Genomic DNA, 13,580 nt, shown 5'->3' with positions numbered 1-13,580 from the left:
AGACTTGATATTATTAGTCTAATGATGCCAGCCACTCATGTCAAGATTCCATGTCCCAAAGCCAGTAGAAAGGAGCTAGGGCAAGACATTCATAAAACAAACTGCTTAAAACAGGCCTCACCTAAAGTAATCTCAATGAACTTCAGAAAGAGAAATAAAGGACAGTTTTAAATATGTTTACTTTCTAATGACCAGTGAAAAACTAGCCCAGGAGCATACGAGCTAATGCCCAGCAGATATTAAAAGATTAAAAAGATAAAAGAGATAGTATAGTGCCTCTGAGATTCTTTGAATGAATGAGGCGGAACAGGAAAAAACAATCCAAATAGAATCCTGTTGTCAAACTTTTAGGAGTCTGTCTGAGGTTTCAACTGCACATTCATATCTTTAATAAATGATTAATGTACCTTTTATCCAGATTACACTCTTAATTTAAAAGGCTAACCTGTTCCCCTACTGGGATTTATTTTTAAACTAACCAGTGTAACCACACATCTTTTACCAACACACAATATACACTAAAAATGCCAGTGTTTCAAAATCTATAATGGATTTTTTAATCAAATCAGTGTAAGGCACATCTGAAACAAAGCATAGTCTACCCTGAAAATGTCACAGTTTTCAAAAACTGACACCATTTGTGTACTAAAAGTCGATCACTTCAGCAGATGCAGTAAACAGTTAATTGTAAATGTCCATTAGGCATCAGGAATCATTAATTTTAAAAATAAATGAAGTTCAGTGCCTTGAGAGATTTAACATCTATGACATTGTATATAATGTGTGTGGAATACTGTGGTGAAGGTGACAAGTGCAACATATTTTAAAGACAAAACAAGACATTTTTCTTGAATTGGATTCAGTAAACAAAATACCAGTTGTAAAGAAAAACAGATTTAAATTTCTGCTAATAGGCTAAATATTCAGTCTTATATTAAATGACAGAAAGCTTGAACTGGAACCAGAGCTGTTGCTTTATCTGGTTAAACATTATTTTTACAAATTAGTACATAAAGGAAGAGTAAAGATATATAACAATTTACAAAAAATACTAACAAACTTCTAGATACTAAATTACTTTAAAATGTTTATGTTATATATGTGTGTGGGAAAGTCGGGATAGTAATGGCAAATAGTGTGCCATTATTGAAGTGTGACTGAGTTTCCCATGAAATTTTTTTTGTTATCCTTGAACCTTTGCTATCCTTGATGTTATACTATGAGTAGCTACTCAAAAATGCACAAAATGGGTGTATCCGAGTGCAGTAATAACTTTTTTAGGTCTGCACTACTACTGTCCCTAATGAAGTAGAACATGCTGCTGATTAAGTATGCTACCTCATCTGCTTGAGATGGCACAGTCTACTATAAAGGATAAACGAAGTCTAGATGGAAACCCATAAGACCGGCTTATAGGTATGTTAATAGGTCAGAGAGCCCATCCTTCAGTAGCTGTAAAGCATATCAGTAATGTTCATGTTGTATATAACCAATATCACTAGCAAGGTATCACAGCCAATGGTAAGGGTCTCATGGTAAAAAATAAATAAATAAATAATGTGGGATCTGGCTCACACCAAAAAGGCTACACCACTCCAGTATGCAGTCTATTCTACTTGCTATTTATATATTTTACATACATTTTGTTAAGAGAAACATATTTTAAAAAGCTAGTGTCAATGGTGCTGATTGCAGCATGTCCCAGGCCACTTGTGCTCAAATATCTTTTGAACTGCATTTTTTCACTAACATCTGTCAATTGCAGCCACATTGTACACAGTTTATAGGGATTGCAATGCACACAGGGATTTGTTTTAAAGCATTTTACACTATACATCCAAAACTGAATGTTTTCATGAGTTATCTATGTTTAATGTAGTACTCAGAGTTTTGGTAGAAAAATATCCAGTTTGCTGATTTTGTTTTTATTTACAGTTATGCAGGTGCGTCAGCTTCAGGTTCCAAGCTTTTCAATCACTTTTTCCAAATTTTGCACATCTGAATAAGCTTTGTTGCATTCTGAGCCTATGAGTTAACATCTATAATGCACTTTATAAAGAGTGTATCATCTTTTACATAGGCTGGTTTTGGTGTCTGCAACTTGGACAATTCAATGAATAAAGGACAACCACTGGCAACATTAGAATCACTAATGGGTCTTTTAAATGATGCCGATTTAATATCGGGACGAAAAGCATCAATGAAGTGTTCACGACTGTTCTGGTCAAGAATCATGAATGTGACCTAGAAAATGAAAAAAGCAAATAATTGAGTACAACACATTTTAACACACTGACAGCTCCTGAAGAAAAATGATGCAATGCACATTGTAGACCTATTAGATTGCATGTTACTACAGTGAAAGCATTAACAGATGAATAGACTGACATAATGTCTTCAGGCCACCTATAGTCAGGAGATTGTAATAATGCCCTCAGGCCACCTTTGATCAGTAGACTGACATAATGCCCTCAGACCACCTCAAGCACTTCCTGAATAAGTCCATGCAGTGTTTCTCATAGGGCAAAAGTCAGTGGAATGAGACAATAGTTTCTGGATGCCAATTCAAAAGAAATCTTCTGCAAAAAAAAAATGAAATTTATTATTCTCCTCCTGATATGATTTTGTAACCAAAGATGATCAAATTTTAAACTACAGATTCTTCTGACAAATTCCTAAGCAGATTAGTGATAACAGAAATCACAAAATCCAAGAACCCTCAAACATTTTTTTTCTTATGTTGAATGTCATGAAGGATGCCTTGTAAGAAAATAGTTGTGTAATGCCACTCTGAGTCCTGAAAAAGTATTACCATGCTGGTTTAATGTTTCAACAAGATAACACACTCCAACAAAATGTTTTATTTTTCACACTGTTTTCAAACAAGCTCACTTAAGCATTACTTAGCAGTATCAAGAAGTACCAATAACCTTTATTTTCTCTTCTTATTTGCTTTGTGCTGTCTAAGAGAACTGTATTCCAGTAGCAGACCATTTCCAGACACTTGTGTATGACTAGTGTAACCACCATATTGACTGTGACTAGTTTGCCTACCCCATAGTCTGTCTTCTTTTTCTGACTCAGAATTTCAGTTAGGAAATCAGGGATTGGATGGAGAATGTTGTGCTTCAGAATTTTCTTTACAATCTGGAGATTCTGAGAAGAGTGTTGCTTCAGATTTCTCTCCAGAAGACCTTTCATGTTCTGAAACTTTAGCATAAAATTTTTTTCAGAGGGATCAGAATGAAATTTCTATTGCCCAGCAAATGTATTATGACTGGTTACAAATGGAATTTCCACAAACTCCATCTGTCTCTCTTGTGTTATCTGCCTTAGAGAATGTTTTCCAGATAGCTTGTATTTTACCTGACAGTCAACCTCATGGCCCTATGAAGTCAGACTTAGAACTACTTGTTTTTGAACCCTAAAGCCGCCCCTGCAGTGATTATCCTATTGAAAATTGCCTTCTCTAGACAGATACCTAATGATAATCTTGTTCCTTCTGGCAATGATGGGAAAGCTTTTGACAAATTTGGGAAGAAAGTTTGTTCTTATGCCACTTAAACTTTCAGACTTTTAAACTTCAGGGCTCATATGTTAACTTTTTACTTCTGTATTTTTGAGAAAATGAAAACATTTGCTGTTAACTTCCCTCGAGGTGAAAAAATCCTCAAATGCCTCTCTTGTGTCTGTTTCTCATATAATTAAACATGCCTTAAATTGTTCTTATTACCCTAGTGGTAGTCTCCACAGCCGCTGCTGTCTATGGTTCAGTCATGAGATTATTAGATTTGTTTGGTTGCATTCTCAAAATCTTACTGAATAAGTTAAAATCGAAATTTTTATTTCTCTCTAGTATAAGAAAGTTCTGTTTCACCCTTCTACAGCTGAGGTTCTTAAGAGGTTCGATGAGAGAGGAAAGATGAGTCAAGGGAAGATTCAAATCTTCCAAAGTTCCTTTTTAAGATGAATAAAAAATTCCCTTATACCTCTATCATTTTCAAAAAAAAAAAACAATTCGGGCAGCAAGATGCTTTTAAAAAAAACAATAACAAGGCCAGCTCCAAAAAGAAAGGATAAGTTTAACATCAAGGACAGTCCAAAATGTCAGAATGATTATTTGCATATTAAGCCTTCCCCACCCTGGCAATTTCTTTCTCTGGTTAAGGTCTACATTTTCCTTTGTGGTACCAGATTGTTTCAGACAAATGGATTCTGAATGTTATTCAGTATGGGTGCATTTTACAATGGGATTCACTCCCCTCTTTCCAGGCGATTTTTCCTTGACCAGTAAAAAATATATATCTCTATTTCACAGAGTTTTGGAACAAATGTTAACTCATGGAGTCCTAGAACCAGTATCCACTTGCCAAACAGGCAAATAATATTATTCAGAAATTTTTCTGGTGCCAAAGAAAGAAATGACTTTGAGATCTATGCAAGACTTCTTTCTAAATCTTTGTCAGGTTCACAAAGTTCAAAATGTTATCACTTTAGACAGTATCACCTCTTGCCCTTTTGCTAGCTTTTATGGTAAAGCTAGACTTTAAAAGAAGTCTACCATCACAGTCCCATTGGCAAACTTTTCAAATGTTTCTTGAGAATTATCTCCTTCTGGCTTAACATTATCCATCCTCTGTCTTACCCTTTGGACTATCTGCTGCCTCAAGAGTATTTACAAAGTGTCTGCCTCCACTGTTGCAGCCTTCATGGTATTCACATTTTCCATATTGGGATAATTGCCTTATATTTGTAGACTTTTTTTCAGTTATCAAGAGTCCTTAGCAAGTATTTAGAATTTTCTGCTCAGTCTGGGTTTTCAAGTAAGCTCACAAAAATCTTCTTGCAAAACTGTTTATGTGAAGTTGTTCTATCTCGCCATTCGTTCTTACAGATGGGTTCAGAGCTGATCCTTGGCTCCAAGTCAGCCAACTACAAAGCTCGAAGTCTTCAGACAGCTTGAGGCCAAGCCTCTATCCCATGATGCACCTTGAGTTACCTCAGATCTAGTTTGCCACTGCAATAGATCAGAAGTTTCCTCACAGCTCGGGCCAGTATAATGTTTTTCTAGAAAAAAATTATCTTTAATAATATTTTTCAATTTTATAACTTTTAATATCTTGTTGACCTAGTGTTTAGCTTTAATTGTGATAGTTCCTTATAGTCTTTTTGGCCGTCGTTTATATAGGCCTTTAGTATCTCTCTTCCCTTTCTTTGGTGTGCCTTTTTATAGATTAGAATGAGGTTTAATAGCTTAGAAGTGGGTTTAGTAGACATTTATAGGGTTTAGAGTGTGTTTCTACATTAATAGTTAGTTCATATTTAACTTTATAGAGGCCATTTGTTCTTTAAGGGCTGCTTACTATTTAAATTCTACAGTGTTTGAATTTGTTGAACGTGTGTGTTTTTTGATAATACCTTTAATACAAGTTTTCTTGTGTGCATTTAAATATTTTTCATGGCTAACCAGGATAAGGAGAAACAACCCAAGTCTAGGTTTAAACAATATCCAAAGTGTGGACAGAAGATGTCTGTGACTGATGGTCATGTTAATTGTTTATTGTTTGGGTGCTTTGCACTTGCAAGAGAGTTGCTCCATCTGCTATTCCTTTAGTAGGCGTGTACTTCAGGAAAGGAAAAGAAAGTTAATTGATAGAGGGCTATTAAAGTCAGCCTTTCAAGAAGCTTTGGGTGACCATGATAAAGCTAGTAAATCTCCCAAATCCTCTAAGTCTTCATCATCGGATCAGACAAAATAAAAAAAAACCCTTCATCAGCTCCACAGCCTTCGGAGCTGAGAGTCTTATCTTTTCGGAGCCGTTCCGCAGTCCTGAAGGCACCAATCCTACAAATGGTACCACCCTCTATCCATTCATCACAGCCCTCGATAAGCCTATCTGATTTGCATGTGGATCGTGTGGTGCAGAAGTTGTTACAGGCACCAGCGTTTGCAAAATTTTTATCAGTTTCAACCCAAGTGGTTTCAGAACCGAAAACTTTTCATCTACTTCTTTTCCTCCGGAGGAGTTGGACCTTATGATTGTAAAGCCTTCAGAACTAATGCCTGCTCCAGTGCCATCAGTTTCAATTACTCAGACTTCCTCAGTACCCATCGAGGAGTTGAAGTTGACACTCGCCGGTCGGGTCCAGGGAGGATAGTTGGACCGACCTGTCTGTTCGGACTTCAACTCTTGGGGCTTTGGCTCAGATGAGTTTGGCTCCTACCTCTGGATCAGAGCCCACTGTTCTGGTGCCGAGGTAATCATCTGTTTCTTTGGATCCAGTGGTTCCTTCTCACCAGAGCAGAGGTACTTTTGAGGCCATGAGGAGAGTGATGTCCCCCAGGACATCCACTTCAGGACCAACTACCTCTTCCCCAAAAGTGCCTGTGTCTACTTCTGTCTCACAGATCCCTTTGAAGCGTAGAGACCCTGAGCCTCAGGAAGCCCCACTGTATGGTCCCTGCTCTTCCATGACCTCACCAGAAGCTCCTACTGATGAGGTTCCCAGGAAGAGAATTTGCAAGAGGAAGTATCTAGACTCCCCACAGAGTCTCTCACATTTGACACTGACTTAGATGAATCAGAAGGGTCCCCACGGTTGCCCTCTGAAGATATCTCATTTGCCGATATATTGGAAATCCTTAAGCAGAGGGTGACTGGAAGCCCACCAACCCTACTGAAGATGAGTTGATCCTCCTGAAAGCTTTTGGTTCTCAGCCCTCCACCTCTTGGGTGTCTCTGCCCTTCAATGAGCTTATGGAGCTGGTCTCACGAAGGGTGTGGGAGCCTCCAGACACCACAGAGCCTGTCCCTAGGAGGCCCAATAAATTTATTTCTGCCTCTCATGATAAGACCTTTCTCACTAAAGGGGGAGTGCCTGTTGATGCCATGGTGGTGGCGGCAGCCACCAAAAAGGACATGTCTGAAATTTCTTCCTCTATCCATCCTTCTAACAGAGACTCTAGGATCATGGAGAAATATGGGAAGCTTATGTTTAGTTCAGCAACTTAAGCCATACGTTCACTGAACTAACTTGCACATTTCACAAGACTGCAAAGAGACCTCCTAAAAGAGCTTGGAGATGCTCTACAGGGTACGGTAGCTGAGGAAGCTTCAGACAAGGTTGTGTCCCAGCTTCCTATCCTTAATTCCATAGTGAACTCTTCTATGCACCTGATTTCATATGCAGCTGATGGAATGAGTAGGACAGTGGGTACAGGAATTGCTCTTAGTAGAAACTCCTGGATGCACTTATGTTCTTTTGTGGAGTCCTTTGTCATCCTTTGTCAACACCCCTTTTGATGGTTCATCTCTTTTTGGGCCCAAAGTTAAGAAAACTCTGACTAGGTGTGAGCAGGAAAGAAAGACTCTGCCATTGGAGTCTGTTTTTCCACCCCTAGTAGACCCTATCCCAAGGGTCAAAGCGGAGTAAAGATGTGGTTCCGAAAATCCCAAGGAGCCTTTCTGGACACAAGTGCTGACCCCCCCCCTCCAGGGGCAGAGGAGGGGGCAATAATGGAAGATGCTACCCTCGTGGCAGAGGGGGTTCACAAAACCAGGGCGACAGAGACCTGTTTTTTGGGAAGCCCTACCAGCGCTCCTGGTAGAGAGCATAGATTATGTAAATGATATCACTAGTTTGTTACAGAACACAGATAAATATCTGGTAGCATCTATTAATGAAGTGAATGTTTCACATAGGAGGTTGCAAATGTTTTTAAAAGACTGTTTAATGCAGGAAGTGATAAATGAGGAATTGTTTAAGTTTTTACAAAATACATACCCACACATCCCAACGGTGTTCGGAATACCGAAGGTACACAAGGAAATTCAGCATCCCCCATATAGACTCATTGTAGCAGCACAGAATAGTTCTACAAATTCACTAGGGATTTTTATTGACAGGCTGTTGAAGGACACCCTGAATTACATAAATCATGTGTTAAATGACTCATGGGACTTTTTATCTTGGGTTAAACAACAGATGTTAAGTTGTCAATCTCGCCTTCATTCTTGCTTGATGGGTTCGATCCTCGGCTGCTTTAGCTCGAGAACTCCTTTTACCAGCTCGAGGCAGCCCCATATCCCATGATGCAAGGCAGTAAATACCCAGATCTGCTTGGGAGGTCTTCTTTTTACCAGCTCCTGGTAAGTTGTTCACTTTTGTGAGTTTTAAGCCCCTTTAGTCAAAAAACTTCATATATTTAGTTTTAACTCTAGTTTATACCTTTTCTGACAGAATTTTCCTGTCTCCGTTAATTTTTAGTTAGTCTATCTTAAAACCCTATCCCATCCCCCCCCTGTTAGGGTGTGTGTGTATTGTTTTTATACAATACCCTTTGGTATTTATTAAGTTAATTTTTGACTGGTGTGTGTGTGTGTGTGTTTTTTCGGCACCATGTCAAAGGAGAGGGTCTCAGGTTTTAAGAAGTGTGACTCGTGCTGTCAGAAAATGTCTCTGACAGATGGTCACACTTCTTGCCTGTATTGTCTGGGCCCTCTTCACCTGCAGGACTCCTGTGCTATTTGTCACTCCTTCAGCCAGAGAGTCCTGCAGGAGAGACATAACAAACTGGTTCTTAGGGGCCTTCTTGGCGGAGGCTCTCCGGCTAAAAGTCTCCACCAAAACAACCAAAGTTTCCAAGGCCCAGGCTTCTGTTTCTAAGCCTGTGGCCTCGGCAGATCGGCCGGCTGGAGCCGATTCTGGCTCTTCGACACCCATGTGGCACAGGCACGGTGTCGGTCGAGGCGCGCTCCGACCGTTATTGCGGCTCCGATACCGTTCGCTGGAGCCGATACATCGGCGTTCTGTCGGCTCAGAGAAGTCGGCGCCGACAGGATCTGTAGTGTCGGCTCCGATGGCTCATTCCAGGAAGAGGTCCAGGTCTCCTTCCTTGGACCTCTTCTATCGGAGCCGATCTTCAAGATCATCCAGGTTGTCAGATCATGACCTAGAGAGAGTGGTCAGTAGATTGCTCAAGTCACAGGTACTGGCCCAAATGTTACACAGTCCGTCTCAGCAGGCGACTGTTGGTCCACCCGTTACAGTTCCTCCTTCAACTCTACCCCAGAGCTTGGAGTTGGAGTCTTATGGTTACTGCTATGGCTGGAGGACGGATACCCCTTCTGTTCCTTCAGCCTCTACTCTTATCTCCTCTTCCTTAGAGGGATTCGTGGTCGGGCTTCCATGGTCTCCTCCGAGGGGTGAGTGGCATCTGACCCTTGTCCGAGCCTCGGCCTTGGTGAGCTCGGCTCCGACATCTGCCTCGGAGACTTCCCTTCGGTGGTCCCTGGAGTTCCTAGCTCTTGGGAGGGTTCTCTCGGACCTGCCTGGGAGGGAGCATTCGAGGTGATGAAGAGTGTACTGGCCACTAGTATCAGTCAGCAGTCTGTTCCCGTAGCTCCTCCCTCTATAGTACCTGTTGACATCTCTGCCACTTCTCTTGCTACAGGACCCAGAGATCCTCCGCCTCAGGTTTCCCCATTGGGAATTTCCCCTCTTCTGAGGTTTCTCCTGATGTTTCGGAGATCCTCCTAGGAAGAGGACTTGTAAGAGGAAGCATGTAGACTCCCGAGTCTGTCACTTCGGATACTGACTTTGATGAGTCAGAGGGATCCCTAGATCCCCTCTGAGGATGTCTCCTTCTCAGACATCCTAGAACTTCTGAAACAGAGGGAAACTGGCCCACCAACAATCCCTCTGAGGATGAGTCAGTATACCTAGGCGTTTGGATCTCGGCCCTCCACCTCCTGGGTGTCTCCGCCCTGATGCAGGTTGCTCCTGATTCTGTAGAGCCAGTCCCTAGGAGGCCTTCTAAATTTATCACTGCCCCTAGTGACAAACAATTCCTTACCAAGGGTGTCCCCGCTGATGCCATGGTGGTGGCTGCGGCCACCAAAGGGGAACTTTGCAGATCCTGCCGTGTCATCCCCTATCATAAGGACTCTAGGACCATGGATGCGGATGTTTTCCTCAGCGACCTTTGCTGAATTACCTATGTCACTTCACCAGACTCCAAAGGGATATCCTGAAGGAACTGGGAGAAGTAGTTCAGGATCCTACAGCTGCAGGGGCTCAAGATAAAATTGCTTCTCAGCTAGGAACCCTCAATTCCATTGCAAACTCCTCCATGCCAAGCCTGGATTATGTGATTTTATGGATCCTTTTGGCGTCCTCCTTCAATTCTCCCTTTGATGGGTCAGCTTTGTTTGGCCCTCAGGTGAAGGAAACCTTGACCAGGTGCGAGCAGGACGGCAAGACTCTTTCTGCTGTTTTTCCACCCCTTCTAGGCCTTATCCCAAAGGACAGCGTGGTCAGTTTACCCTAGAGGCAGAGGGGCACAATAACAGGCAGACGCCTAGAGGCAGAGGGGGGTCAGAACCAGGAAACAGGGAGCCTCTCTCTGATAAGCCCTTTCAGCATCCCTGAGGTGTTGCCCGGCTGTCCCTCCTTGGAGGCAGTCGGGAAGATTATCACTGTACCCAGAAGCCTGGCATTCCCTCACTCAAGACAGATGGGTACAGTCGATCATATCCAAGGGTTACATAATTCCTTTCGGGGAAAGTCCTTTCCCATCAAATTCCCTTCCAGATGTTCCACCTGGTCTAAGGGACATTGCAGAGTTAAAGAGCCATTCAGCCAGTTACAATAGACCATTCAGAGCCGGAATCTACTCAAGGTTCTTTTGGTCCCCAAAAGACGGGAGACTGGAGACCAATATTGGACCTCAGCAGACTCAACAAGTCTGGCAAGAAGTCAAGATTCCGAATGGTCACTCTTCAGTCAATTCTGCCCTTCTTACAGAAGGACAACTGGATGTGCTCAATAGATCTTCAGGATCGTACTATCACATCAAAATTCACAGGCGCTCAGGAGATTTCTCCGCTGGGGTCCAGTCATTTCCAGTTCAGAGCCCTGCCCTTTGGTCTCACTACAGCCCCAGAGTGTTCACCAAATGCATGGCAGTGGTCACGGCTCACCTGAGACGTCAAGGATTCCAGGTGTTTCCTCGACTCGACGACTGGCTCCTTCAGCCACCACCAGGCATCAGCGGATTACACAATAGACCTTTGTTCTCATTTGGGCATCTCAATCAACAGTCATCCTTATCGCCCTGCCAGTCTATTACCTTCATAGGCAAACTTAAACACTGTTCGGATGTCAGCTACCCTTACAGAACAAAGAGTTTCAGACATTCAGACTCATGTCAGGATCATTCTGGCCAGCAAGAAAATACAGGCCAGAATGGTTCTGTCTCATGGCTGCGCCCATTACACTCTTCCCCTGGCTGATTCTACATGCGCCTTCTTCAGTGGATGCTGTTCACACAGTGGTCATACCAGCAACTTCCAATGTCACTAGATTCTGGTGACACAAACATAGAACATCTTGCTTGGTGGATCACATCGTCTCAGGTTCACCAAGGCAGGTGCCGGATGCCTCCCTGATCGGGTGGGGTCATATCAGGGCAGGATGGGAGATGAGAGCAGTGCTTTTAACGTTGCAAGCCCTCAACGACTTTTCTTCCGTAGGGACAATTGCAGTCCACACAGACAACATGTCTGTAGTTTGGTATATCAACAAACAGGGGCGGAACCAAGTAAACCAACATTATAGCGGACAGATTGAGCAGAGCTATCCTCATGCCTCACGAGTGGTCTCTCAAGCAATCTATAGCGGAAGAGATTTTTCTTTTTTGCTACTCCCCAAAACAGCAAATGTCCAGACTTCTTCAGCCTCTTCCTCTATCAGGCCATCCCCAGAGACGCTCTGACCCAGGATTGGCCCCAGGGACTTCTTTATGCCTTCCCTCCATTTCCTCTGATCCCTCAGGTGATCCAGAAAGCTACCGTTTTGAGAGCCAAATTGATTTTCATTTGCCCTTTACTGGCCTCGAAGTTTGGTTGCATCTGGACCCAGTGCCAGATCTACTGATTCACCAATCGGTCACTGCACCGGTCAATCCCCTTCTCTCAACCTCACAGCATGGTTGCTCCACCCAGGAGGATTTACACAAGCAAATGGAAACGTTTCTTATTGGGCTAAGGCCCAAAATATTGATCCTTTACTGCCCCTGTTCTGCAGTTCTGGACTTCTTAGCAGAGATTTTTCATGCAGGCTCCTCTTCTTCCACAGTCAGAGTTCAATTGGCTTCCCCTATTTGATTTTCACAAAGACAGAGAGTATCTTTGAGACTAATCATCCCCTTTTTTTTAAAGGTCGCTTCAAAGAACAATCATCTGAATCAATCCAGATCTCCCCCTTTTTTTTTTAACTATTCAGATAGGCTGAACAAAAGCTACATTATCTTGGCTCCGTCAGCTTAGATATTATTTATTTGGACAGAAAAAAAAAAAAAAAAATCGTTTCCCATTACAAATTGGACTTGGCCTCAGGGACAGAGCCAGTTTTTGGCTCTACAGTCCTCAGAGTTTGTGTTCCATTGCCACACAGGAGAGGCCTGAACAGACCTTGTATAAGAAACTGTTAATGCTGAAGACCATCAGACCCTGTCTTTTTCCATCCATCTGTTCTCTCTTCGGTATTTACTGCCTTGCATCATGGGATATGGGGCTGCCTCGCCTGGTTTTTTAAGGATACAACAGGTTTTTCCACTATTGATGTATTGGATCTTTTTGGGTCAATTCCACATGATATAGGAATGGACCTTTTGCATGAAGCTCTATTAGAATTTAGCAAGTTGAGTGCGAATATGATCAACTTCATGATAGAAATTATGGAATGGGTCTTAAAAAATAACTATTTTGTTTTTGAGGAAGAATATTACAAACAACTAAGGGGAGTAGCTATGGGGTCTAGCTGCGCCCTGATTTTCGCTAATTTAGTGATGACTATGTGGGAGAAGAAGTACATCTTCGGAACAAAATTTTCCGAACACTGGATACTATACTTACATTACTTGGATGATGTGTTTATTTTATGGAAGGGTGATTTAAAGGTGGTGGATGAGTTTTTTATTTACATTAATAATGTTTGTGATTTTTTTCAAATTCACACACACCTATAAGTCTTACAGAATTGATTATTTAGATGCGAGTTTGATTAAGGACATGGAATTGGAAGTTTTTGAGTCCAGGGTTTATCACAAACCCACATACTCTTAACAGTTTTCTAAGGTTTGAAAGCCAGCACCTCCTACACATTAAAAGGAATTTGGTAAGTGGCCGGTTGATTAGAGGTGTGAGAATGTGTTCTACATTGGCAGGGTTTAAACAAGAACTACTTCAGCTGTCCCAAATGTTTGTGGTTAGGGGGTACCCAAAAGATTGAATACTGAACCTTGAACAAGACGTGTTGGCAGGCTGGAGTTCAAGATACACCCCTCTGTTTGGTCAAGGACAACTGATTGGCAACTGCAGTAATGAGACCAAGAACAATAATTACATACATTCCATGGTTATCGAGTTTAGTTCCTTTGGTAGAAGGGTTCAGGATATTTTACTTAAAAACTTGGTGATTTTGGAAGGGATTGAATAAGGCAATAATATTTTGGGTAAAGGTCCACTTTTTACCAACAGGGTGGGTAAAAGTATGAAATATTTATTTGAGCACCCTAC

General features: G+C 41.9%; 1 protein-coding gene across 1 annotated transcript in view; it reads right to left on the bottom strand.

Moving 5' to 3' along the window:
• Positions 1 to 538: 538 nt before the first annotated feature.
• Positions 539 to 13,580, bottom strand: part of LOC122790310 (TNF receptor-associated factor 1-like) — a 661,767-nt gene continuing 648,725 nt past the window's right edge. The window contains exon 10 of the mRNA XM_044057827.1: positions 539 to 2,244. Coding sequence (XP_043913762.1) covers positions 2,026 to 2,244 — 219 coding nt within the window. The 3' untranslated portion in view covers positions 539 to 2,025. The remainder of the gene's footprint in view (positions 2,245 to 13,580) is intronic.

Source organism: Protopterus annectens, chromosome 16.part0, assembly GCF_019279795.1.
Source record: "Protopterus annectens isolate FY-2018-M chromosome 16.part0, PAN1.0, whole genome shotgun sequence".
In the NCBI taxonomy this organism is placed as follows: domain Eukaryota; kingdom Metazoa; phylum Chordata; order Ceratodontiformes; family Protopteridae; genus Protopterus; species Protopterus annectens.
This window is presented reverse-complemented; position numbering and strand designations above follow the sequence as displayed.